General features: G+C 62.9%; 3 protein-coding genes across 9 annotated transcripts in view; 2 read left to right on the forward strand and 1 right to left on the reverse strand.

The window, feature by feature from the left end:
• Nucleotides 1-141: 141 nt before the first annotated feature.
• QTRT1 (queuine tRNA-ribosyltransferase catalytic subunit 1) lies at nt 142-4,310 on the reverse strand. The gene is made up of 10 exons (XM_074810661.1): nt 3,943-4,310; nt 3,373-3,441; nt 3,006-3,144; nt 2,822-2,900; nt 2,625-2,740; nt 1,171-1,309; nt 981-1,056; nt 774-883; nt 576-660; nt 142-491 (listed from the first exon to the last, which is right to left on the reverse strand). The coding sequence occupies exons 1-10, from the start codon at nt 4,264-4,266 to the stop codon at nt 345-347; spliced, it is 1,284 nt and encodes a 427-aa protein (XP_074666762.1). The 5' UTR covers nt 4,267-4,310; the 3' UTR covers nt 142-344.
• An 817-nt stretch (nt 4,311-5,127) lies between these two features.
• On the forward strand, nt 5,128-7,322 carry LOC141917468 (uncharacterized). Its single transcript, XM_074810671.1, has 5 exons — nt 5,128-5,701; nt 5,819-5,931; nt 6,409-6,587; nt 6,871-7,003; nt 7,082-7,322. The coding sequence occupies exons 1-5, from the start codon at nt 5,378-5,380 to the stop codon at nt 7,221-7,223; spliced, it is 891 nt and encodes a 296-aa protein (XP_074666772.1). The 5' UTR covers nt 5,128-5,377; the 3' UTR covers nt 7,224-7,322.
• Nucleotides 7,323-8,012: 690 nt separating this feature from the next.
• DNM2 (dynamin 2) overlaps nt 8,013-26,271 on the forward strand; it is a 31,448-nt gene continuing 13,189 nt past the window's right edge. For 2 of the 7 annotated variants that reach the window (XM_074810753.1, XM_074810756.1), the window contains exons 1-13: nt 8,014-8,324; nt 15,428-15,501; nt 18,156-18,305; nt 18,612-18,815; nt 19,183-19,281; nt 19,524-19,684; nt 19,797-19,939; nt 20,331-20,466; nt 20,682-20,749; nt 21,707-21,845; nt 23,913-23,999; nt 24,182-24,252; nt 25,227-25,256. In XM_074810753.1, the coding sequence (XP_074666854.1) occupies nt 8,164-8,324; nt 15,428-15,501; nt 18,156-18,305; nt 18,612-18,815; nt 19,183-19,281; nt 19,524-19,684; nt 19,797-19,939; nt 20,331-20,466; nt 20,682-20,749; nt 21,707-21,845; nt 23,913-23,999; nt 24,182-24,252; nt 25,227-25,256 (1,523 nt within the window). In that variant the 5' untranslated portion in view covers nt 8,014-8,163. Of the gene's footprint in view, nt 8,325-15,427; nt 15,502-18,155; nt 18,306-18,611; nt 18,816-19,182; nt 19,282-19,523; nt 19,685-19,796; nt 19,940-20,330; nt 20,467-20,681; nt 20,750-21,706; nt 21,846-23,130; nt 23,270-23,912; nt 24,000-24,181; nt 24,253-25,226; nt 25,257-26,271 lie in introns of all 7 variants that reach the window. The other 5 variants (XM_074810757.1, XM_074810759.1, XM_074810758.1 and 2 more) reach the window with 3 other exon arrangements.

Genomic DNA, 26,271 nt, shown 5'->3' on the forward strand with positions numbered 1-26,271 from the left:
CCCCAGCCCCATTTGGGCCCCTCCATTCCCATTTGGGGTCCCCCCAGTCCCATTTGAGTCCCCCCCAGACCCATTTGAAGCACCCCCAGACCCACCGAGCCCCCCCCCCCCCAGACCCATTCAGAGCCACACAAGCCGCTCTTCCCACCAAGACACTTTATTTGCCTGCAGCTGCCGCCCCCGCTTTAAAAAAAGACCGAAGTAGTAAAAAAACCACAAAAAAAGTACAAAAATATACATATGGGAAGGATAAAACCGCCTGCGGGGAGAAATGGGGGATGCCAGGGTGCTGGGCCTCTCCGCCAACCCCCAGGGATGCTGGGGGGGGCGCGGGGGGGTCCCGGTCAGTCCAGGGTGATGCCGACAGCGGCCAAAGCCTCCGCGACCCAGGCGGGGACCCGCGGCCCGTACATGGTGCGCAGGAACTCCCGGACGAATTCGGGGAAGCGCTGGGCCAAGATGCTCTCCCGGATGGAGCCCATCAGGTTCAGCTGCGGGAAAAGGGGGGCAGGGGGGGGGTTAAAGGGAAGTTGGGGACCCCCCCCCCCACCGACTCTGGTAGCCCCCAGCCCCACCTGGTAGGCGATGTTGTGGATGGTGAGGTGGTGCAGGGCGGCCGTCTCGCTGCGGAGCAGCGCGTGCAGGTACGCGCGGCTGTGCCTGGAGAAGGAGGGGGGAAAGGATGAAAACTGCCGGGGAGGGGGGTGGGCTCAGATACCATCCTGCCCCCCCGCCCCAAATCCTGCCTGGGGCTCCCCTAACCCTGCACCCACCGCTGGCACGTGGGGCAGCCGCAGTTCTCGTCGATGGGGCGGAAATCTTTGGCGAATTGTTTGTTCTTCAGCTGCAGCGAACCCCAGGGGACCAGGGCCGAGCCGAAACGCTGTGGGGAGGGGGGTGAGCGGTGGGGGTCCCCCCACCCTGGGGTGGCAAGGGTGGGGGGGTGGGGGGTTGTGTGCGCCCCCCCAGCAGCCTCTTACCGCCGTCCGGGTGGGGAAGACGCAGTCGAACATGTCGCAGCCCAAAGCGACGCAGACGACCAGGTCGGTGGCGTAACTGCGGAGGAGAGGGGGGAGCTGAGTTCCACACCCCCCCCCAAACACCCCCCTGCACCTCCACACTCCACGGGGGGCAGCGGTGACACCCCCCCCGCTGCCCCCCAGGACTTACCCCACGCCCATCAGGTACCGGGGCTTGTCCCGGGGCAGGAGGTCGGTGCTGAGCTTCACCATCCTCCAGAAACTGTCCTTGTCCTCGCCCCCGCTCAGGCCCCCGATGGCAAAGCCGGGGACGTCTCGATGGGTCATTTCTTGGGGGGGCACAAAGGGCTGTGAGCACCCCACGTCCCTCTGACACGCCCCCCAGGGCCCCCTGACCTGCCCAGGATCCCCCCCCCATCCCCGCAGGAGGCGGGTGGGGGGTATGGGAGGAGATGGGGAGTGAGGAGATGGGAAATGGAGGGAAGATGGGGAGCAGGAGGATGATGAGGAGTGGGAGGAAGGTGAGGAATGGGGGGCAGACAGGGAGCGGGAGGATGATGGGGAGCGGGAGGAAGGCAGGGAGGGGTGTAAGATGGCAAATGGGAAGAGGATGAGGAGTGGGAGGAGGATGGGGAATGGGGGGCAGACGGGGAGTGGGGAGAAGGGGGGAGCAGGAGGGTGCTGGGGAATGGGAAGAGGAGTGGGAGGAAGGCAGGGAGGGGGAGGAACGTGGGGAGCGGGAGGAAGATGGGGAGTGGGGGGCAGACAGGGAGCGGGGAGAGGATGAGGAGTGGGAAGAAGGTGGGAAGCCAGAGGAGGATGAGGAGCAAGAGGAAGATGGGGAGTGGGAAGAGAATGAGGAGCAGGAGGAAGGCAGGGAGCGGGAGGAGGAGGAGGATGAGGAGTGGGAGGAAGGCAGGGAGCGGGAGGAGGAGGAGGATGAGGAGCGGGAGGAAGGCAGGGAGCGGGAGGAGGAGGAGGATGAGGAGCAGGAGGAAGGCAGGGAGCGGGAGGAGGAGGATGAGGAGCGGGAGGAAGGCAGGGAGCGGGAGGAGGAGGAGGATGAGGAGCGGGAGGAAGGCAGGGAGTGGGAGGAGGAGGAGGATGAGGAGCGGGAGGAAGGCAGGGAGCGGGAGGAGGAGGAGGATGAGGAGCAGGAGGAAGGCAGGGAGCGGGAGGAGGAGGATGAGGAGCGGGAGGAAGGCAGGGAGTGGGAGGAGGAGGAGGAGGAGGAGCGGGAGGAAGTCAGGGAGCGGGAGGAGGAGGAGGATGAGGAGCAGGAGGAAGGCAGGGAGCGGGAGGAGGAGGATGAGGAGCGGGAGGAAGGCAGGGAGTGGGAGGAGGAGGAGGAGGAGGAGCGGGAGGAAGTCAGGGAGCGGGAGGAGGAGGAGGATGAGGAGCGGGAGGAAGGCAGGGAGCGGGAGGAGGAGGAGGATGAGGAGCGGGAGGAAGGCAGGGAGTGGGAGGAGGAGGAGGATGAGGAATGGGGGGCAGATGGGCAGCGGGAAGAAGGTGGGAAGCCAGAGGAGGATGAGGAGCAGGTGGAGAATGGAAAAAGGATGAGGAGCAAGAGGAAGGACGGGAGGGGAGGAGGAGGAGGATGAGGATGGGAGGAAGGCCGGGAGGGGCCCGCGGACACGGTACCTTCCAGGCACTGGGTGCGCAGGGCCGGATCCAGCCCCCCCTGGATGATGGCGAAGAGCCGCTGCGTCTCGGGGCGGCGGTTGGCGGCGATGCAGCGGTCGAGCCAGCGCACGGACCTGGGGGGGGGCCGGGGGGGGTGTCAGGGCTCAGGGTGGGGGTCTGAGGGGGCAGAGGGGGGGTCTGGGGGGGTCCCGGACCTGTGCATGGCCTCCTCCACGCGCGGCCCCGTCGTGGTGCTGCTCACCACGTCGTCCAGCTGCATCATGATGTCGGCACCTGCGGGGTGAGGGGAGGGGGGGGGGGGGGGGGCTGTCCCAGGACATCCCCTCCCACCACCTCCCCCTGATTTTGGGGGTTCAGTTGTGCCCCCCCCGGACTCACCCAGGGCGTTCTGGATCTCGATGGACTTCTCAGGGCTGAGCAGGATCTCCTCCCCGCCGTAGGGGGAGCGGAAGCGGACCCCCTCCTCCGTCACCTCCGACAGCTCCACCAGCGAGACCATCTGGAAGCCCCCACTGTCCTGGGGGGGGGGGGGGGGAAGAGGCGTTGGGGGGCGGGGGGGACCCCCATAATGGGGCTGGGGGGGGGTGATACCTCACACCCCTGGGGTGGGGGATTGGGATCCCCATAATGGGGCTGGGGGGAGCAGGGGGGGCCCTGGAGGGGGGTCCTGGGGGTTGCCATCACCCAGGTGGAAATCCGGGGGTGTGTCCCCCCCCCAGGGTGGGGGTCCCGGGCCCCCCCTCACCGTCAGCAGGTTGTGGGGCCAATCCATGAAGCCGTGGAGGCCGCCCGCGCGCTGCACCAGCTCCGGGCCCTGCGGCGGGACGGGGTCACATCAGGGGGTGCCCCGGGGGGGGGGGCCCTGGGGGGGCCATTCCCACCCACCCCAGGGGCATGGCGCCCCCTGGGGGCGGGGCTAGAGTACCTGGGGGCGGGGCTACACAGGGGGCGGGGCCACCCCGGGCCCTTTCTTCCATGGGCACAGGTGCTGGAAGCCCCCCCGGGGGCGGGGCCGTCGCAAAAAGGGCGTGGCAACGGGGGCGTGGCCACCCTCAAAGATACTTTTATGGACAAAGGGGCGGGGTCATCCCGGGGCCGTGGCCATTCCGGGATTGGGGGCGTGGCCACCCTGAAGCCGAGTAGCGTGAGCTCGCGGGGGGCGTGGCCATCCTGCCATGGGGGCGTGGCCTTCCCGGGACCGCGGCTCTCCCGTGCCCGATGCTCCCCGGTGGCTGCGGGCGGGTCCGGCCCCGGCGGCTCCTCCCGGTCCGTTACCCCCCCCCCTCCCGCCCCTCCCCGCCGCGGCGGCGCTCACCGGCCGCGTGCCCAGGTGGTAGGTGTTGCCGAGGCAGATGCGGCAGCCGAGCGCGGCGAGCTGGGCCGCCGTGACGCCTTTGGTGGTACCGCGGGTACCCACGGGCATGAAGACGGGGCAGGGGACGGGGCCGTGCGGCAGCCGCAGCTCGCCGGCCCGCGCCCGGCTCCGCCCGCACTCCGCCGCCACCCGCAGCAGCGGCGCCGGGCCCGGCCCCATTGCCCTGGGCGCCGCCATCTTCCCGCTCCCCCACGTGACTCGAGCTTCCGGCTGCCGCCGCGTCCCGCCGGAAGTGGCCGTAACCAGGGGCAACGCGGGCGCCATGTTGGGGCTTCGGCCTCCGCGCTGGGCCTCGGTGCGGGGGGGGGGACGACCCTCCTCCGGACCCCGTGTCCTTCGGGAGAGCCTTCCCCACTCCCCCATGACCCTGGGGGAGAGCCTCCTCCTTTCCCCCTCCCCGTGACCCCCGGGAGACCCTCCTCCCCTGCTCTCCTGGCCCTTGGGAGACCCCCCTCCCCTGCTCCCTATGTCCCCCAGGGAGAGCCCCCTCCTCTTCCTCCTTCGTCCTGGGGAGAGTCCCCTCCCCTGGCCCCTAAGCCCCCCAGGGAGAGCCCCCTCCTCTCTTCCCTTGTCCTCAGGCAGAGCCCCCTCCCCTGGTCCCTAAACCCTCCAGGGGAAGCCCCCCTCCGCCTCCCTGCCTCAGTTTCCCCTCACACAACAGCTCCATCCATCCCCTCGGGATCCCCCGTGCCAGCTGCACCCGGGATTTCAGCCTCATCGTCAGGACCGTGAAAGCCCTGAGCAGGTCTGAGAGACACCCCCTCCTCCCTCCCTTTACCTGTTAGCCCCCCATCTCCCCCTCGGGCAGGTCCTGGGGGGTGTTAAGGCCCGGCGGGGTCCAGGCACCCCACGTCAGGTCAGTGGGGGGTCTGGCAGAGGTAGGAGCAGCAGCTCGGCCCCTCATATGTGGGAAGCCCGAGCTGGGGAAATATTCCCTGTTTTGATAGAAATGGTTGTTTCTGTTTTTCCAGACTCTGCTGTAATCAGCTCCCGGCGCGAGGGAGGCGAGTGTGCCGGCGCGGTGCGTGGGAACCCGCCCGTCTAAAGGAGGTAACCTCCCCTGGGAAGAGCCGCCCGTTCCCGAAACGGCGAGACGGTTCTCTGGAACGGGGGCTTGGGGGAAAGTTTACGACGGTGCTGCCTGGGGGGAGCTCTGCCTTCCCAGTCAGACCATTTTCGGGGATGGGGGACCCTAATGGGTGAGGGGGAGCAGTGGAGGGGAAGGGACAAGGGACCTGTTTGAAATTCCCTAAACCAAAATTAAAACGGCCGTCAGGAGCCGATCCAGAAAGCTCCAGCTCTGTCCCCCGTGGCGAGGAGGGCTCAGGTGAGGGCTGGGTGCAGAAACAGCCCCTGCAAAGCGGGGTGCTCGGCCATGACCCCCCCCGGCGCTGCTGTGGGCAGCCCTGCCTGTACCGCTGCCCTGCCGTCCCCACGGCCGCTTGCGTGCCGTGTCCTGGGCCCCCGGCAGCCTGTGAGCGATGAACTCGTTAGAGCGTTAACGAGCCGGACGAGGGACGGATGCTCAGGGAAGCGGAGACACACGGCAGCCTGGGCTCCGATGGAGCGAATCCCCCCCGGAGCCGGGTCAGCAGAGGCAGGAGCAGCCCGGCCTGCGGGCAGCGGATCCCAGCCCTCCTCCTCTGCTCTCCCGCCTCAAACGCCGGGTTTTTATCTCAGAAATCTCGCTGGGAACCTGGTAATCGACTCGCTGAGCGCAACAAGGGATTTAATTACTCTTTCCCAGAGAGGAGAGGAAGGGAAACAGCTGCCAGCCTGTCTGCAGCCCCCCCCCTCCCCTCTCCTCCCTCCGCAGCCGCGCTGGTGGAGCCTCCGCGGGACCCTGGCTCCCTCCGTCCCCTGCCACCCCCCTCCCCGCCGGCAGCTCCCGCCGCCCTTTTGGAGCCAAACAGTTGAGCCCAGATTATGGTAATGCTGGCGGGTACGAGTAACCGGGAGCCCCCAGCGGGTTCCCTTGGGTGATGGGGACATGAATCTTCCCCCAGACCCCCCCTTGCAGGGGGGCAGCGAGGACAGAACCCCCCCATTTTGGGGACAAGCTGCTGCTGGGACTCAGCTCCCCCCTCACTGGGAAGCGGGGCTGGGGGCCGCCGTTTCTCTGGGGTGTCCTGGTCACAGCTCAGCCGTGTCTGAAACCGACCGTGTCTCTTCCCAGCCGGCCCGAACTGGGAGCAGGGACGGGTCTGGGAAACGCCGACCCGCCCGGGAAGCGGCTGCACCCGGGTTTCGGAGCTCGGTCACCCGTGGGGACCCCAGGAGCGGGGCTGTGTCCCCCCCGCCTCCACTGGGACGTTCTGGGGCTGGATGGGAGGGTCAGCGCTGGCCACGCCGGTGCTGCGGTGACCAGAGCTGGGACAATCCCTGTCTTTTCCTTCCTGTTCCCAGCTGGAAGATGGATGCGGTGCATCCCAGCCGGGCTGAGCCCCCGGCCCCGCCGGAGCCGCAGGAGCGACCGACCCGCCGGGTGGTGGATCGGCTCAGCCCGGAGCTCCGGATGGAGAAATACATCCTGCTGAGCATGGACGGGAAGCTGCTGGGGCCGGAGCTGAGCCGGATCCGGAGCGGTAGGGACACCGGGAGGGAGAGTTTCCCCTGGGAAAAGGGGGGGGACCGGCCCCCCCACTTCACACTCTGGTCCGTGCTGGGAAGCTCTGGGGCCTTTCCCCACCCCACCTGGATTTAGGAGGTCGCCGTCACCCCAAAATCCAGGCACCACTACCATGGTGCTGCCCCGGGGTGGTTTTTTTTCGGGTGCCGGGTGATTTTTCGCTCCCGGCACAGCGAGCCCAGCCCCTGGTGGGGCCCTTTTGGGGGGTGACGGTGCCTTTTCCCCCCTCCCCACCCCAGAGATGGCTCTGCCGCTGGAGCGCCCGGACGCTGACCTGCCCCAGGACCTGCCCGCCGGCTACCTCTGCCGCCAGCGCCGTTCCCTGCCCACCTTCCCCCTGCCCCCCGGCCCCCAGACCCCCGCCGAGCTCAGGTAGGTGACGCCGCCGGCATCTCCCGGTGATGAGGTGCCGGTAACGGCTGCCCCACAACCCCCCCCCGTCTCTTCCAGGGGCAGCTCGGATGTCCTCTGTGCTGGCCGGTTCCCGGCGGGACTCAGCCGACTGGTGACCGGGATGCAGACCCCAGTCTCGCCGCGACGCCGGGGCAGCCCCCCGGCACCGGGGACCAGCCGGGGGGGCGCGGGGCGGTGAGGGGAGCCCCCCCCCCCCCCCGGCACCGGCACGGGAGGGGTCTCCCCACTGGTTGACGCCGCGGGGTGAAGGTGTGAAATAAAGATCCCCCCAAGGGAACCGTCGTGGCTGGGCTGTTGGTGCTGGGGGTTCCCCGGGGGGAGAGGGGCCGGGGTGGGGGGGGGAAGCGGGGGGGTCGGGCCGGCCCCGGGGCCTCGCCTCGGGGGGTGCCCTCGGGAGTGCGCGGCTACACGGGGGTCTACGGTCACTGGGCTGTGCCCGGGAAAGGAGGCTGGGGGGGAGAAGAAAGGACAAAAGTAGCCAATCGGCTGGCAGAGATGGTTGATTGACAGCTGGCTGGCGAATCGCGAAAGGGTTTTCTACCCGCCCAGCTTCCCTCCGATTTCCCTCGCTGGCTGGGTTGGTCAATCTGGTGGAGTGGCAGGCGCGCTGTCCAATGAGAGGGAAGGTGGGTGGGGAGAGGCGGGTGAACTCGTCCGCCTCTTTTGGGTATTGATTTGATCGCTTTCCGGAGCGGCAGTCGTCTCTGCCAATGAAGCGGCAAGACCGATGTCGCGGGGCGGGAGCTGCAGCGGCACCGCCTCAGCTGACAGGCCAGCTCCACCTCCCGTTGGCTGGTAGGGATGAGCGACGCGGTGGAAGGCCAATGGAACGGTAGAGAAGGGGCGCAGCTTCTCGGTCCCGTCCTCCTCGTTGATTGACAGTCCGCGCCTCCTCTCCGCTCGCCTGGTCCTTTTGATCGACGGTCGAAACGACCAATGGCAGCTCGGCCTGAGGGGAGCGGGGCGGGCCCGGCGGAGCGGCGCCCCGGGGGTGTCGCCAGTGCCGGATGAGGAGACTCGGAGGGGAAGTTTGGTCGCCGCCGCCGCGGGCCCTGTGAGGAGGAGCCGCCGCCGGGAGAGCGGGAGCGTGGTCCCCCACCCCCACCCCCCGCGCCGCCATGGGGAACCGGGGCATGGAGGAGCTGATCCCGCTGGTGAACAAGCTGCAGGACGCGTTCAGCTCCATCGGGCAGAGCTGCCACCTCGACCTGCCGCAGATCGCCGTGGTGGGCGGGCAGAGCGCGGGCAAGAGCTCGGTGCTCGAGAACTTCGTGGGCCGGTGAGTCGCGGGGCGGCGGGGAGGGGCGGGCGGCGATGACGGCGCCGCCGCCGCTGCCCGCCCGCCGCTGCGCCACTGGCGTAAGCGCGCTTCGCGAATCCCGCCTGCGTAGGGCGCGGCCGCGGCCTGTGGGACCCCCCCCCGCGGCGCGTTCGGCCGCCGCTACGCAAACTGCGGAGCGCCCCGGCGGCCCTCTCCCCTCGCCCGGCCGTGCCTTACGCACTTGGCGTAAGGCGCGGCCCCGGGGAGCGGGTCACCGGCGGCCCCTTACGCCAACGGCGCAGGCGGGGGCCTGGGCCGTGGCTGCCGCGCACGGCGCTGGCGTAGGGCGGCTCCGTGAATACGGGAGGGGGCTCCCGCTGCGGGGAGCGGGGGGACGCTCCCCCGGGCCATGGCAAGTGCTGGCCCGCTGCACCGAGCCCCCGAGCAGCGAGACGGCGGCGCTGCCCGGCCGTGGAGGACGCTGCCAGGCCCATGAACCTCCCACAGGCCACCCGCCCACCGGGGAGGCTCATCCCGGCGTCGCCGGATCCTCCTGGGATGCTGCCTGGTGTGAGGAGGAACCGGGGCGTCGCGAGCGGCCGACGGCGAGTCCCCGGGATGCTCAACAGGAGCGTCGGCAAAGCAGGAGCGTGACCTTTCACCCCTCGCCATCAAAGCCTTAACGCCGCGTGAAGACGCTTCTGTCACCAGGCTGATAGCGCCGGGCCTGCCGCCGTGTCGGGGCCGTGTGCCCTCGAGATAGGGCCGAGGCGTCGGGGCCTCGCGGCGGGGCCGCTCGGCGTGGACGGGATAAGGCAAGGCCGCGGGCTTGACGCCCAGCTGTGGAGGGCGACCACGTCTGCCCCGATAACAGCGGGGAGCAGAGCTGATTTCACCCCGCGCTACCGCTCCGGGGTTTAAAAATCTTGCCGGATGCTTTCAAAATCTACCGTAATCACTAATAACTTCTGCTTCTGCCCCAAAGCGCCGCGAGCGGAGTCGCCTCTTCGCCCTTCTCCACCTTTTCTCTCTCCCCCGCTGCCTTTATGGGGACGGTGCGGGCGATTCGTGGCTCGGCTCTGCGCTTGCTCTTCGTTTCGTCGGGCACTTGCTCCGGGCGTGGGGTAAGGAGCTGTCACCATCACCAGACTCCTGCTGTTTTGTTCCCGTCCTCGCCTGCCCCTTCATCTCGGGCTGCTTCTTCCTCCGTCTACATCACGCGACGGGGTTCCCATCCCGGCGGGGGCGGATGCTGTAATGTGAACAATAGCAGCTTTCCTGTGACGTCATTCCATCCTGACATGGGCCGGCGCGGGTCTGGTCACCGACAAAACAGCGGCGGCTCCATCCCACTCTTCCACGACACCTACGTGAACCTTAATGTTCCCAAAAAAAGCAGGCCGGGCGTTTTTTCCGCCATTTCGGGCTGGTTTTGGTGTCGTGGTCGCTGCGGGGTCCTGCCAGCCGTTCCCTTTCTCTGTAGAAAAACATCATTTGAAAGCGCCGCCAGAGTTTTCCGCGCCGTTGTGCTTTCTGCTGTTTCTTTCTTTGTTTTTTTGCTTGTGTAACGTTTTCCCGAGCGGTGAGGCCGGGATCCGGGGCCCGCTGTGCGACCCGTCACCTGACGCCGTTTGCCTTTTCTTTTACCCTCGTGCAGGGCGGGTTCGTAGTGTGGATTCGCGGCCGGGGATGCTTTTACAGCCCGTTGGCGTGGGAGGGAGAGGAGGAGTCGGCGGGACTGGTGGAGCTTGAACCCCCCCCCCCCTCCAGACTAAACTCGCATCTGGGCTTTGCTAAGCCTCGCTACTGTTGGGGTTGAAATAGTCGAGTTATTCCCCCTCCTAAATGGCTGCCAGGGGAAATTTTGACAGCCTCTAATTATGGTGCTGCTGGAAAACCGGCCCCGGTAATTAAAAATCTTTGTTTCGGAGCGTTGAAGTCTCCGTCGGAAGGACTTTAATAAGGGGTTAAGGCGCCGCAGACAGCCGGGCTCTGCGCGGGAGCGTGTTCTGCGAGGCTGGAGCTGCGCCGCCGTAACCGGGAACGTCGCGCTCCCGTCCCGTGGCACTAACTTCGTTCTGCAGCTCCTGTTAATAACCGCTAATTATGCGTGGGGTGGACTCTGCCCTGCCCTGGTGTCAGCAGTCTCCAGCCGTCGGCTCGGTGGTTGCTGTCGTTCCCGAGTTTCAGCATCTCCTGCTCTTTAGTGCTGCTTTCCCTGCCCGCCTGTTGAAATACTTGGGAATAATGAGGGATATAGATTATCGTTACAGTTATGCATGATAATTTGGGGATTAATAGCCCCAAAATGGCTCGCTTGTGCCAAGGTTGGGCAGGGACCACCTGCTTGTCTCGGCGCAGCGCTCGACGCCGTTGGGGTACGAATCCCGTCGGGTTTTCTCGAGTGTTTCTCCAGGAGGGATAACGGGATGGGGACGAGCGCTGAGGCCTCCGGGCTGTTCCGACAATAAACCAGCCGCGCCGTGTGAAGCTTGCTCTAGATTTCAAGCCGAACGCATCGAGCTTTGGCGCTCTGAGCGTGCGAGCCACGTTTTGTCCCTGAGAGCTTTTATCCCTGAGGGGCCGCTTCCGAGCGTGCGGCTGTGTCGGTGCGTGCGCACGTTGGGAAGGGAGCTGGGCTTAAAAACGGAGGCGATATCCAGCTGAGGAGCCAGACGTTGCTCTTGGAGGAGCGTCTGGTGGGTTTAGTCTGCAAAACGGAGTGGAAACGGGGAAGTTTCCGTGTGTGTGGTTTTCCTTGCGGGAGCTGTCTGTGAGGTGTAGCTGCCTGGTGGGGTGTCAGCGGCTGGAGACCCCCCGGTGAAGCATTTGGCCTCTGGTTTATTTGAGATGGAGATGAATAAACAACGTGGAGGAAACCGGACGGCGCTTTGGAGCTCACTCCGGCTGCTCTGATTTCCCCCGGCGACGGGTCCCGCCGTTCCCGCGTGCTAACGAAGGCTCCCCGCGGGGATGCGTGGGGCCTGCCACGCCAGCTAACCGCGTTTCCTTCTGGAAACAGCTGCTTAGAAACGGGCGGTGGGGTTATTTTTGCTGATCTCTCCTCGCTTTTGCAGCTGTTTGACCTTTAATCTTGGCTTTTCGGACCCGTTGGGAAGGCTGGATGCCTCTGTAGGAAGCCTGACTTTGAGCCCGGCATCCCGTCTCCCGTAACGAGCCGCGCCGGCTTCTTTGGTGCTGTGTCCCGGTGCCCTGCGTGCTGCCGAGCCTCGGCTGGCGCGGCGGAGGCGGACGAGGTGGTTTCAGCTCATCTCCCTTATCTTGTCTCCCCGTTTCGAGGAGCCGCAGGGAAAGACGTCGTTCTCTCTTCAGAATAAGTAATTTCGGTTGATTGCGTTAGGGGTGAACGCAAATGAGCGGTGACGGAGTCAGCGGGGAGTCTGGATCCGTGCTCTGCAATCGCCCTGCGTCGGTGTTTTTTTAATGGTTTGAAGGAGCCTAAAGACACGTGTTAATGCAGCCTGGTGTGGGGAGAGGGCAGCCACGTGTCACGGTGGTCCCTTCCCGTGGCCTTAAAATACGAGAAGAGGGTTACGAGCCCCGTTGAGACGAGCTGAGACGCCGTCGGCTGCGCAAAAAGCCTGCGGAGGAGCCTGGAGTTGGGCTCGGCTGCCTGGAGCTCTCTAAATCTCTGGATTAGATGCTGAACTGGAGTTTATTTGTGGGGAAGGAACCTGTCCCGCTGCCGGATCTGTTTCAGCGGCGTCGAAGTAGCTTGGCCTTGCTGCGTGAGGGGTCTGAAGCGACTCGGTTCTCTTGTTTAGCGAGGAAGGACACAAAAGGAAGTCTAAAATACTGCATTAAAATGACATTAGGAGCTGTATGAAAAGCCATCCCATTGACGTCGCGATGAAACGGGCATTGACCGGCCCCTCTTTGGAGCCCTTGTCGCCGCAGTACGAGCGTGCTGAAGGCGCCGAGCCTCCCCCGGCCCCGCTCCGGCTCTCGCCGCGCCACTCCGACCAACGCCGCCGCCGTAAAAGACATTTTCAGAGCCGTATCAAACCCGGGCATTGAACGCGGCGGCCGCTCGGCCCGGGGCTGACAATGGAGCCGTTGTGGCGGGGGCGGCGGGGAGGCCCTCCCCTCGGCAGCGCCGTCGAGGAACCAGCCCTCAATGGGGCATTATGAGTCCTGCGCGCGGCCTCGTCGGGGCTCCCGGCAGCTGTAAATAAAGCTGGGGCTAAGGCGGGCGAGGGCAGGGCTGGAGATGGCCAGCCCTCACTGAGAGATCCACCGCCTGCATGGGGCACGTCCCTTCTCCCGGCGAGACGCTGAAATCGGCACCATAATGCGCTTCGGAAACCCCAAAATGCAGCTAAAACTCCTCATTTACCCCAAGCAGGCCCAAGGAGGCTCGCTGCGATTTTTAAGCCGGCGCTAACGCCGCGTCTAAGCCTCTTCGAGGGAGAATTTATCCACAGGGGAGGATGGAGATGAGAGCGGCCTGTTCTTAGGGCTTTTCCACAGATATTCCCCGGGTCTGGTGTAACTCGGGTGCCTGCGTGGAACCGGCCGCGCCGAGGCGGGACGGCGGCGCTGCGGGTGTAAATCACGGCTGAAGCGACCGTGGAGGATTTTATGGCAGCAATCGTCAGAGGAACGGCAGTTTCATCGCGAGGTGTCGCTTCAGACACGGGAGGGGGGAAACTTGTGTTCTCAGCAGGGAGAGCTGGCTGAAAATGGAGCGAAAAGAAGGGAATTTGGGAGCGAGGGGGGTGCGTGTTGGTGAAAACACATCTCAGAGGGACATTGGGATGTGGCACTGCCGCCCGGTCGGTCTCATCCCGGGGAGGTCGGGGTGTCTTTTCCCTGGATTTTGGGGAAGAGCCGCCACAGGGTCGCTGGTGAAGAATCCGTCAAGATAAATTGGAGCCTGAAAATCGTGAGGGGATGGCAGGGACAGGCAGCACTCGCCGCCCAGGAGCCAACTCTCAGGTGCCCTTTGCCACAGGGGGTTTTACAGGGGCCAGGAGGTATTAAATGTTCTTCCTCCAGCAGTGACCTTTGTCTTTGTGCTCTCTGTGAGGCGGCGTTTCCTGGCACCGCACGCGAAGCGGAGGCAGAGGATTACCCTGAACAACCAGGTGAATGGGAAAATCCGGGTTTAATGTCGTCATTTCAAACGGCTTTGACCTCACTCCTCGGCTGTTACGTCTCCGGGGTGCGTCAGCCCCGCGAGGTCGTGCTTCGCGCCGCCTGCCCCACGGCTCTGAGTCACTTTAATGTTTAAAAAACGCTGAAGGGACCTTCTGGCAGGCTCCGGTTTCCCCCTCGGTGTTTGCAGTTGGTGTTTGCTCGTGAAGGAGATCGTTCCTGTCAACCCTGGCCACAAAATATGTGCGTGACAACAAGATCTGAGCGCGGTGACACCCCTTGATTGTAACAACACCCCCTCGCTGCCGTCCGCGAGTGCCAGACGGGGTGACCCGGCTCTGTGGCCGCGCGAGGGCCGGCCCATGTCCGCTGCCGGGCAGGAGTCACGCCGTCCTCCCCCATGAAGCTCTGTTTGGCTTCGCTACGTGGCAAAAGGGTGCCTGACCGTCACCACGCCTCGGCGGGGTCGGGAACTGGGGGTTTATGTCGTTAAACCCCCCGAGATCGTTAACGTGGTGTGTGTGGGTGAAGGGAGCAGTGTGGTCTGCCAGGCACGTTTGACCCCCTCTGGGTCGCGGGAGATGCTCCATGCTCACCCCCCGGGGAAGGCGGCGGGGCCGTGGGGAGGGTTTCTGCCCCTCACGGTGTTTATTTTTACAGGAGGAAGCTGTTGCCGCTTTCCAAAAAGTGTAACAGGGCCCGTCATAGCGAAACTGCCGCGGCGGGGAGCGAGCGGTGCCGAAATCCGGGTGTTCCTGCTGCCGTCAAACGCTTCCCTTTGCCATCAAATGCTTCCCCGTGGCGGGTGCCGCAGGACCCGTCCTCCCGGTTGGGCAGGAAGCTCTTTGCCAGGGTGATAAAAGCACATTTCTATTTAGAGAAGCCTCATTCTTGGGGCTGCGCCCCCCCCCCAACCCCGGCGTGGCTGCGCGCGGGGGCTCAGGCATCGCGGTTTGCTTGGAAACCTCCTGGGTGACGTTCCCGGCGCTGAGATTGCGGCTGGAACTCACAACCCGCTGACGTGTGGGGCTGGGTACAGCCGAGGAGGTGGGTGAATTCCTGGTGGAGCCTCTCCCCCCGCCGCGACCGGGCTGCCTGCGGGTGCGGGTGCCAGTGACAGGCACCGCCTGCCCGCGCCGCCGCTCTCGTTTCCTCGTGCTCGGCTGATAAGCTGGATGTGCTCGCTCGTTAATGGAAACGAAAAATCCCCTCAGCGCTGCCCCGGCCGCTCCCCGGAGCTCTTATCGCTCCCGTTTCCAAGCAAACACAACCACCAGCCCAGAGCTGCTCAGCAAACCCGCTTTCCCGTCCAATTCCCATCACCCTCAGCTTGGGCGAGGGGAGCTGCAGCTGTTCGCTGGGTGATAACGAGCCCAAAACGGAGCAGCTCCGTTTATTTCCAGACAGGACCCCCCCCCAGGCTCCACGGTGATGCCCCAAGCAGGGGACAGGAGAAACATCCCCGGTTCTGCACCTCATTTCACTCTATGGGGTGAAACCATAAGGGATGGGTGGGATTGGAGAGTAAAGAGAAGGTGATGGGTTTGTCCTTCGTGTCAGGTGTCTTTTTCTTTTTTTTCCTCTGAATTAGCTGGGTATTAAAATCCGGTAGACGAATTTCTTAACGGCTGGCAGCTGGGAAAGCTCCTTTCCCAATTCCTGCGCCCGCAGCCTCCAGCGCAGCCGCTCGGAAGCGGTTCATGGTGAAGGCAGCTGTGAGGCCATGGGAGCCGCTCTCCTCCCTGTCGGTGCCCGTTCTCCTCCCGCCTGCTTTCGGGGACGGGCAGGGGGTGGGCGATGGCCCGTTCCACCCTCTCTGTGCTCCCGGGAGCATCTTTTACCCCCTTCCAGCTCCCACGGCAGCGCAGGGACTGATTCTGTGTAGGACCGGGTGTGTTCGAGCCGCTGCACACCGTTTAGGTATCGGGGTGATCAGCTCGGTAGGGCATTAATTTCCTTATTTAAACCACGTCAGTAAATGTCTGTCTTGTAATTCCTTGCAGGGACTTCCTTCCCCGAGGCTCTGGAATCGTCACCCGGCGGCCTCTCATCCTGCAGCTCATCTTCTCCAAGACAGGTACGGTCGGGGCAGGAGAAGCTGCCCGGCTCCCCCGTCAGAAGAGGGAGAGGGTGGTCGAAACCCCGGGCTGGCAAACGCGGCTCCGGCCTCGCAGATTTGTCGTTTAGCGTGCGTGTGAATATTTGAGTAGCGGTTCTGGTTCGTTTGAGTGTTCCTCGAAGAGGGTTTTGGCTGCCGGGGAGCACGCCTGCTCCTGGAGTCATGTTCAGGCCCGTTTCGAACACACGCGGCCCTTGACGTGGGAAAGTCGGGGTCTGTTCTATAGGAGGCCTCTGTAGAAGGTTGTGATGATCCTTTTTTCCCTGGAATATGTTAAATGCCCGGTCAGACAGCAGCACGGGTCGAAAATAGTGAGTCAGCCCTCTCCGGCTGCGTGGTGCGGGGCTGGGGGGGGTGAGGCTGCAGGGGAGAGGGGAGCAGGGCCCGGCTTGGAGTCGTGACACATTTACATCCATTTAGGTCCGTCCTTCTGCTCCCCTCCAGCAGAAAATTCCTGTCTGCCTTCAGCTGTCCTTAGCCCGACGATAAGGGGGACTTTGTCTGCACACAAGCATTTAAAATGCTGCCAGTCGCTAATAAAAGCGCACCCGGCTGCTTCCCTGTCGCTCTGTGACTCGGTTCCGCTTCGCACCCCAGCACGGAGGGGTTGTGAAATCAGCCTCTGCCCCCCTTCACCTGCCTGGGAGCCCCGGGGAGCTGAACGCAGGGTGGGAGGCGGCTCGTTTGCCCAACCAGCCACGCTGTGAAAGCGTCGGCCGGCCCGATCTCCAGGGAGATTTCTCTGGGCCCCTCCAGACCCATTTGGGGTCCCCCCAGACCCATTTGGGCCCCTCCTGACCCATTTGGGGTCCCCCCAGACCCATTTGCACCCCCCCAGGCCATTTGAGGCACCCCCAGCCCCATTTGGGCCCCTCCTGACCCATTTGGGGTCCCCCCAGTCCCATTTGAGTCCCCCCCAGACCCATTTGAAGCACCCCCAGACCCACCGAGCCCCCCCCCAGACCCATTCAGAGCCACACAGGCCGCTCTTCCCACCAAGACACTTTATTTGCCTGTGGCTGCCGCCCCCGCTTTAAAAAAAGACCGAAGTAGTAAAAAAACCACAGAAAAAGTACAAAAATATACATATGGGAAGGATAAAACCGCCTGCGGAGAGAAACTCGGTCCTCTTCTAAAAAATCGTGGGTTTGGGTTGATCCTGGCAGAGCTGGAGCAGTCCGTGGAGCCGTGCTCCGTAGCCTCCCTTTGCCTCTGTTCAGGTGACCTGTTTATCAAGTAATTAATCACTTCTGGTCCCCAGAACAGGGAAGGGGGATTGCGAAATGGCAGCCACCGCCTTCAGGTGACAAGGTGTCATCTGGAACCTGCCGGAGCGGAAGGGCTGGGGTAGGGCTGGTATTTCCCCCCCCACCCCACCCGTGGGCTGTTGGAGGGAGGAAGTTGCACCATCTCCCTTCCTGGGGCAAAGCTGTGGCCCCAAATCTCTTAAAATCCCTTTTCCTGGGGCAGCTGCTGCGAGGAGCCAAGGAGTTGTTATCCCGGTGCCCGTAGGGAGACGCCGTCTCTCTTCCTCCTCTCCTCCCTGCTCCGCTTCCCCGCTCCCCTCGAAGCTTCTCCTGCCCTAACAACTTGCAAAACCCTTTCAGAAAACCTCAGACTGCGCAGAGGCCCAGGAAAAGCCGCTGCTTTTCCATTCCCAGGCATCCTCCCCGCAGAGGAGCCGGGGCTGGGTTAATGTTTGTCTCCTGACACGGTTTGGGCTCGGAGGGGAGCGACAGAGCTGCCGGGGTGAGAGCCGGGCCCCTCGCCCTCTGCTGCGGGGGCAGAGGGAAGCGGAGCGATAAATCCGGGGAGTAAAGCCGAGCTCGCGGCGCAGGTGGAGGGGAAACCGCGGTTCCTTCTTGGCAAGGGGCTGCCGGAGCCGGCGAGCGCCGACGGTCGAGGGCGATACCCCGCGTCTGGAGCGGCCGCGTGCCTCCCCGCTGCCGGTGGCGGCCCTTTGGCCGGCACGAGGGTGCTGCTGGCGCCGGGGGGGGGTTGGCTGCCCTGCCTCCCCGTGCACCAGAGCATCTTGGCGGCTTTCTTTAGCGTTAGGAGTCTGGGCAATAAACCATTTAAAAGCAATCAGCGGGGACTGAAAGGCAAACAGGCCCGGGTGAAAACAAACACGGCCATTCTGGTGTGGAGGTTCGCTCGCCGGAGCCAGCGTCGGCTGCCTGCCAGCATCTCACCCAAGGGCAGTTTCTTTTTTGGCAGAGGGAAGCGTAACTCGGAGTCCACATCAAAGCAGCTGCTGCCAGCGCAGAGGCAGCAGGCAGAGTGTCGGCGTGCTCAGCCCGAGCCGGCTGGCTGCCATCCTCCCGGGCTTTCCTCCGCAGCCAGAGGAAGCGGCGAGGCCAAGTTTATTTGGGGCTGCTGCCAGGCAGGAGGCTGGAGATAACCAGGTTAATCCCTGGGCAGGGCCTCGGGGCCTCCCTGCGGCACCGATTCTGCCGGGCCGCTCGGTGCCGCGCTGGAGCACGTGGCTGGTTCTGCTCTGCCGCGGAGAAACGTCTCCAAACCAGCTGAGTCTCGGTGTGCGTCCTGTGCAGGGCTTGCGATGGCCGCATGGCCTTTCTTCTTCATTTTTGGCTTTTTTTTCCCTCTTCCAGAATATGCTGAGTTTTTGCACTGCAAATCCAAAAAGTTCACAGATTTTGACGAGGTGCGGCAGGAGATCGAAGCGGAAACCGACAGGGTGACGGGAACGAACAAAGGCATCTCGCCCGTCCCCATCAACCTCCGCGTCTACTCGCCGCACGGTCAGTGAGCTGCTTCTCTGCCCTCCGTGGGTTAAAACACTGCGAAAGAAGAAAAGCCGGCATTCACCTGAGCCGTGGCTGCGGGGTTTAGCATCCGAAAAGCAAATGCTGGCTGCTACCTGGGTCTGGCTGATCTTAGAGCGGCCTCGGGGGTGACAGGGGGTGCCTGGGGGGCGACAGGGGGCGTCTGGGCCACCCCTTGAGCAAATCCAGCAGCAGTTTTTCCTTCAGAGGGGTGGATCCGTCAGGAGATCTGAAGAGATCCAGGCCCCTGACCCTGAGCGCTGGTGGTCTCTGTCCTTTCAGTGTTGAACCTGACTCTGATCGACCTCCCGGGGATCACCAAAGTGCCGGTGGGGGACCAACCGCAGGACATCGAGTACCAGATCAAGGACATGATCCTGCAGTTCATCAGCAGGGAGAGCAGCTTGATCCTTGCCGTCACGCCCGCAAACATGGACCTGGCCAACTCGGACGCCCTCAAGATGGCAAAAGAAGTTGATCCTCAAGGTAAGACAGATGCGTCCTCCTGCCCGTGCCGCTGCTCCAGCCCTGAGACTGGCCTAGCTCTAGGGTGGTAAAGCCTTCGGCGGCTGTTGCCGCAGAGTCTCAGCGATCAGTCGCCCAATTTTGTTACCGGAGGAGCTTCTCATCCCTCCTCCTCTCACAGAGGACTCTTGGTCCTCTGGCAGTTGAGGAAGAGCTGGCGAGTCCACATTTGTTCCAGTTACACACCCACGTGCCTCCTTTTGGGGCGTTTTGTGCCACACGACTGATCGACGGTTCGTTTGTGAGGTCAATCAGTTGCTTGTTTGTGAGGTTAATCGGTTGCTCGTTTGTGAGGTTAATCGGTCGCTTATTTGTGTGGCCACTTCAGGCTTGCGGACGATCGGAGTCATCACCAAGCTGGACCTCATGGATGAAGGCACAGACGCCAGAGATGTGCTGGAGAACAAGCTGCTTCCTTTGCGAAGAGGTATAATGAACCACGGAGGCTTTGCCTCGCCCTGTATCCTCCTTCCCACTGCCTTCATCTCTCATGGCGTTTCCAAACGAGCCGAGGGGCAGCCCCTGCACTCCGCGGTGCCTCCCAGCGAGCCCAGGCCCTTCGTGCTGCTCCTTCCTCCGGGAAAAGCGGCTGTGGGTGGCGACGTGGAGCCGCTCGGACGCCTTTTGGCTGCGTCTGTCTGTAGCAAGAGCCAACACGTCCCCTTGCAGGTTACATCGGTGTGGTGAACCGGAGCCAGAAGGACATCGACGGTAAGAAGGACATCCGGGCAGCGCTAGCAGCCGAGCGGAAGTTCTTCCTCTCCCACCCAGCGTACCGGCACATGGCCGACCGCATGGGCACCCCGCATCTGCAGAAGGTCCTTAACCAGGTGGGCTCAGCTCCCTTCCCCGGCGCTGCGCGGTGCCGGTGTTGATCTCTGCTGGAAGAAGGATGTTCTGGGCGCAGAGGAGGGTGTCTCAGTCCTCTCCCTTCTTTTGCAGCAACTGACCAACCACATTCGGGAGACGCTGCCCTCGCTGCGCAGCAAACTTCAGAGCCAGCTGCTCTCCCTGGAGAAGGAGGTTGAGGAGTACAAGAACTTCCGCCCCGACGACCCCACGCGAAAAACCAAAGCTTTGTTACAGTAGGTTTCCAGGAAGAGCCCCGCCGCGAACGAGCGGCACTGGCGGGTGGCCCTGCCAGCCCCACCGGGGCTGAGCCGTCGCCTCGGAGAGGTGCTGCGTCCCCTGGTGGTGTCCCGGGCCTGCTGCACCCCACGTGCTCAACCTGCCTGTCCTAGAGCAAACGGTTTGGTCTTGGGGTTCAAAAGGACAACTCACGTCCCACCTCGACCTCCTCTTATGGCAAAAGGGAGAGTTTTTTGCATCTGTGACTCCAGCAAAAGGAACTGGGAGGATTTCCCCCAGCCCCGAGCAGCTGAAGCAGAGCTGGTGGGGCAGCGCTGGCTGTTGGAGGCGGTCTGGGGGTGTCTGTCTGTCCGTTACACCCCTTTTAATCCCGTTGCTCCTCCGCAGAATGGTCCAGCAGTTCGGTGTGGACTTTGAGAAGCGAATTGAAGGTTCAGGAGACCAGGTGGACACGCTCGAACTCTCCGGGGGTGCCAGAATCAACCGCATTTTCCATGAGAGATTCCCGTTTGAGCTAGTGAAGGTAAAGCTGGCCTGGGGAGCGCGTGTGCCGCGGCAGGGGTGTAGCAAAATCTCAAGGTTTGAGATCAATAAATGTGAGAGAACGAGCCAGTCTGGGCGAGACCGAGCGCGGGCTCTGAGCCTGCGTGGGCCGGGGAGTGCAAAAGAAGGGCTGCGGCGGGAGCTTGACAGTTCCTGGGCCGTAAAGATCTAACCGTGGCTTTCCTCCCTGTTCAGATGGAGTTTGACGAGAAGGATTTGAGGCGAGAAATAAGCTACGCGATTAAAAACATCCACGGCGTCAGGCAAGTACGGGGGCGGCGCGGGCGCGGATCCTGCTCTCCTTAGAGATCAGTAAGGTGGCTCCGCGGGGGGCGGGGTGGTCCCTGCGAGGGAGAGGCGATACCTGTCGCCGTCAGCTCATCGGCCGGTGTCTTGTGGAGACCAGCGTTGCCTGAAAATGGACGTTCCCTGCTTTTTAGAAGGTGTCAGCGGGGTAACTCGGCCCCCCCCGCGCCGCCTCGGTTAGCGGGGTCGGGTTCGCCCCAGGGAACCTGGGGGAGGCTGCGACAGATGCTGAGCTGAAAAATACCCCCTTGTGCCTTCAGTTCGGTCACTAAAATAACCTTTATCTTTCCTCTCACATCCTGGCAAGCAGGGGAAGAAATGACCGTGAGGGCGAGGTAGGGGCCATGAGTTAAACTCCCGCGCTGAGCGGGGGATCCAGCTCCCTCTGAATCCCCGAACGGGGGGATCGCGGACCCCGGCGCGGCGTTCAGTGCGAGTCCTCTCCCTGGCTTTTCCTGGTGCTGCGATGGGAAAAGAGGATTGTGGGGTGTAACGCTCCCCCCGGGAGGCGCTTGACCCGCTCGTGGTGTATCAGTTTACCCTAAACCCCCCCAAAAGGGTGAATTCCCGTTTCCCCGCGGCGCTGGTGTGCCCGGGCTCTCGCTCCTGTTCACGGCGGGGAAGCAGCACCCTAATTCGAGGGGTTGGAGGGTGCTGCCACGAGTTGGGGGGGGCATGCGCACCCCTGTCCCCTCTGAGGGGTTGTGGCAGCCCCAAGGGTGGGGGGAAAAGCAGGGTTCAGCGATGCTGCGGATCCAGGAGCAGGGCCCCCCCCCAGCTCACGGCGCTTGGGGAGGGAGTCGCTCTCCAGGACGCAGCCGATCGCCTCCAAACCTGACCAACCCATTTTGTTTTTGTCTCTGCCATGTCTCTGCCCTCTCGGCCCCCCCCTCCCCGCCTGCGGATTCCTGTAGGACGGGGCTCTTCACCCCAGATTTGGCATTCGAGGCCATTGTGAAAAAGCAGGTGGTGAAGCTGAAAGAGCCTTGTCTGAAGTGTGTCGACCTCGTTATTCAGGAGTTAATCAATACAGTTAGACAGTGTACCAGTAAGGTATTGAACTGGCTGGAGCCCGTCCAGCCCCTTCCTACCAGTGGGACGGGGAAGCGGGAGCGATGCTCTAACCTGCCTGCCTTGCCTGGTTTCCTCTCCAAAAATAAAATAAAAATAATAAAATCTGGGAGCCCCAGATGTGGGGACAAGCACGAGGCTCCGCGGGGCCGTGGCGGCGGGTTGTGGGGGGCTGCCGAGGCTTCGATCCCGGCCGGAGCTGGGCAGGCGGGCAGAGGCAGCTCCTGCATCCTGGTACCTCTCGTAGCACGTGGGTGTTCTCGAGCTGCGGTTTTAAACTGCTGCTTCGCTGCACTCTGGGAATCCCGGGAACGTCGAACAAAAGCCAGGGACAGCAGTTCCAGCGAACGCTCCGGTGGCGAGCCTGTGAATCCTGCAGCTCGATGTCTGCCATTAATAAGCTGCTTGATAACAAGCGTCTTTCCATTTCAGAAAGGTCGTTTCCCCCCCCCCAAATTGTGCTTTTTCCGTGGAAGTGTTAATTACCCTGAAGCTGGATAAACGGGCCGTTTCCATATTTAATAACCAGCCTCTCAGCATCACTTTATTTTTTAACCTCGTTCTGGCAGCACCAAAAGAAATGCCTTAAACTGAACAGAGGGAAAACCGGCTCCTCTCTCCTTCCAGCGCTTATGTTATTTAAAAAAAAAAATCAATAAATTGAGCTACACACAGGCGAGAACGTGGAAGCGTCCGCAGCGTTTGCTACCCAGAGTGCTTGTGCGGAGCAGGACGGTTTAAACCCCGCCCTGGTTTCGTAGGCGGTCGGACCGCTGGGGGTTCGCTGCTGGGTCAGGATTTCTCCGCTCTCCCTCGTTTCTGGCGTCGTTGTCTGTGCTGTGGGTGCCGCGGAGAAGCCGGCGCTTCCTGACGAAATTCCTTCTGTCTCAAACAGCCGGGGAGGCTCGAATCGTAAAGCTGAGCTTTACGGAGGTCAGTTATCCGGCCTAGCGAGAAGCCAGGAGCCAGGAGCCTCTCCGTGTTTTTTCCTGTGCCCCAGCAGCGCACAGAGACCCCCCCAATCAGTAAAACAGCCCCCGGAGCTGCAGGGAATTTGGGGTGAGGCGCCTGAGCGCCCCAACAACTCCCAGGGACCCGAAGGAATTTCTCAGGCAGGCGCTGCCGCTTTTCCCTTTGCACGTTACTAACCTGAATTTTCGAACACAAAAAAAAAATCTCATTTCTCTTTTCTTTTCTGTCTTTGTCGCTATTTTCCCGCCCCCCGCACGCCGCTCGGTGTTTGGCTCTCGCGCTCTGCACGGTGCAGGACGGGGCTCTTCACGCCCGACATGGCCTTTGAAGCCATAGTGAAAAAACAGATTGTAAAGCTTAAAGAGCCCAGTTTGAAGTGTGTTGATCTGGTGGTCTCAGAGCTGGCCACGGTCATTAAAAAGTGTGCTGAAAAGGTAACGGGTCTTAATTCATCCCTTTTTGCCTAATCTGAAAACACCTGGAATATATTCGCTCCCAGGACCCAGCCGACCAAAGTGAGTTCAGCCACGAGGTTGTCACTGATTTTGGGGGACGAGAAAATTCTCAATTATCAGAAAAGCCGGCAAATACAAGGCGGAGCGTTGGCTCGGCTTCGCGGCACGGGTCCTGCCGAGACATATTGCCCAGGTGTTCGCTCGCCCCCGTAACAGCGAAGGCTGCGAACGCTCCTCGCGTGGCCGAGATCCCACCTCCTTTGCCTGGCTTAGCCGTAGCTCGCGCCTCGTGCCGGATCCGCTCAGCCCTGGGGTCTGGGGGCGGGAAAAAAACCCAAAATCTGGATTGAGGTGTTGGCCGTTGCTTCGAAGGCCCCCGGGAAGGGGATTTTCTGCTCATCTTGTCGGATCGAGTGAAGAGAATCGAGTCTGTCGCTTTTTTCCCCGCCCTGAGCCCCGGTTGTGTCGTCCCGGCAGAACTGGGGCTCAGTCCCGGCCCCGCTCCCTCCCCTCCTCGTGAGCGTCTCCTGTCGCTGCTTCTCCGCGCCGGGCGCTGCTGGAGGCTGCCACGGTCCCATCAGCAGCGTTTTTTTTTTCCCCGGCCTTCTCCCTTTCGTTTCAGCTTGGTTCCTACCCCAGGTTACGAGAGGAGACGGAGAGGATCGTTACCACTCACATCAGGGAACGGGAAGGCAAAACAAAGGACCAGGTGAGCTCCCGCCGTTCCGGCTCAGCCGGGGAGCGGGGGGAACGCCCGGCTCAGGCCCTGGCCGTGCTCAGACCCCCCCCCTGCACCATCCCAATGCTCCCTCTCACCACGGCAGCTCCTGCGTGGGCCCCGGGTGAGCCGGGACACGTGGGGGCTCCTCTAACACGTACCCCTCCTCCCAGATCCTCCTGCTGATCGACATCGAGCTCTCGTACATCAACACTAACCACGAAGACTTCATTGGATTTGCCAAGTGAGTCACTTACGGGCGGGCTGGGTCCTCAAACTCTGTAGAAACGAGGTTGGTGGTCCTGTCCCCGTGCAGGCCTGCGGGTTACGTCGCCCTTCCAGGGTCAGCGACGGGAAATCTGGTGGAGGAATCTCCCACATCCCAACGTAATTCACCATAAATCCGTGTCAGCACCGTTTGCGCCCCAGTTCTCTCAGATCTGGCACGCGGGAGCTCCGCTTCTCTGCTTGCCACCCAGCTGCTGAGGGCCTGCAGATCCGAGCTGCCCCACGTTAGCCCGAAGCAGGGGTCGTTAATGCCGCTCGTTAGGGCAGAGAAGAGCTGGAGTGGGGCTGTTCAGCCTCAGAGAGATGAGCTGCTCAGGGCCCACTCGCAGGAATTCGGGTCATTAAGGCCGTTGCTGCCCTTCAGCAGAGCCTGGGAATTCCCCATGTCCCCCGGGTGCGCTGAGGGCGGGGGAAGCCGCTCGTCCTGCCCCGCTGGAGCTGTCGGACGGGAGCAGAAACATCTCCCCATCTTGGAGCTTTTCCCCAGTGATCCTCTGCCCGGGCAGGCGGGGCCGGGACCGGAGCAGGGCTCTCCCCTTACTCTGTCTCCCTTCAGCTTCGGCTTTCGGCCAAAGGCTGGCGAGCATTCTCAGCCAGAGGCTGGCCAGCGTTTTCCATCGGCGCAGCCCCAAACCGGGCGATAACTTCTCGGAAGCACCCGGAGCTCCAGCTCAGGTGTCCCCGCACAGAAAGAGCAGAGGCAAGCAGCTCTGCCCAGAGCTCGTTGCTGTCCTCGCGCCCACGCCACCTCCTCCTCTTTAAATTCACAAAACCTTCCTCTTGTTTTCTTTTTCCTCCCCCTTTTTTTTTTATCTCTCTGCTTTTCACCTTCATTCACAGTTCCTTCCTCTTCTCCTAATCTCTCCTGTTTTTCCTTTGAACCATCACCTCCCTCTTTCCTCCGGACTCTGAAACTCTCCCACTCCCCAGCTGTTACACTGAGCAGCACGTCGCGACAGGGTGGGTACCCGCTCCAGCAGCATGTCCTGGGGCGGCCGGGGCAGCCCCGCTTGCGCCCTCCCCTCCCCGCAGCCCCCAGGAGATGTTTGATGGGAGCTGGAGACGCTTTTTCTCCGAGCTGAGCTTTTGGATTCGCGCTTGCAGTGGAGCTCAGCCACGGGAGAGCTTCCCGCTCCCCTCCGGGATGCTGCGACGCTCGGGCTGCTCTCGCCTGGTGTCCCCGAGGGTTTTTAGGGAAGAACCGTGAGGATCAGGGCAGGCAGAGAGGGATCCCCCCAGCTCCCCTGACCAGGGGCACGGTGGCCAGGGACGCCCCGGGTCGGATGCCGTCCCGCAGTCACCTTCCCCAGGGAAAGGACCCCGTTTGTGCTTGTAAACTGCTGCTCCGGGGGGGTGTCCCAGCATTATTCTAACTGTTTTCATGGATTTTGTTCCTGCTCCTGACTAACGGTTACGTCCCGCACCTCGCCCCTCGTCTCTTGGGTTGCTCAGGAGAGACAGGTAGCTTTCCCTCTGGTGCAGGTATGCTCTTTTCCGACCTGGGGGGGGGGAAAACGAGGAGGCTGCAGGTCTTTCTGGAGACGAGTCCTTCTGGTTCTCGGCCTCGCGGTGGTAGGGGCGCATCGGCTCGGCTGGGGTCACGGACAGAAATCCCTTTTGAATCGGCAACCGCTGCTGATCCGCTTGGTGTTTCCTCTCCTGGCCCCTCTGGAGCGGGCAGGCTTGTAAACGCCTGGAGACGCGGACTGCAAGGAAGGAGATTAAAAGCCCTCCGGGTCGGAAACCCTGTCCCCCTCCCTCGGCACTGTCGTCTCCTTGGACGTTCAGGCCCGGGCAAAACGTGGGCAGGGGCTGGGCTGTCCGCGCCGCAGCGTGCTGCCAGCACGGAGCCTGGGGGGTCTTGGCTGGATTCTCCGTGTCGGGCTTCCCCTTCGGACTCAGCTCTTCCTTACGGCCTTCCGGGTGGGCAGCGTGTCGTGGCCGCGGGGGCTCTGAGCGCTCATCGCTTCGCTTC

Source organism: Strix aluco, chromosome 38 (genome assembly GCF_031877795.1).
Source record: "Strix aluco isolate bStrAlu1 chromosome 38, bStrAlu1.hap1, whole genome shotgun sequence".
Lineage (NCBI taxonomy): Eukaryota > Metazoa > Chordata > Aves > Strigiformes > Strigidae > Strix > Strix aluco.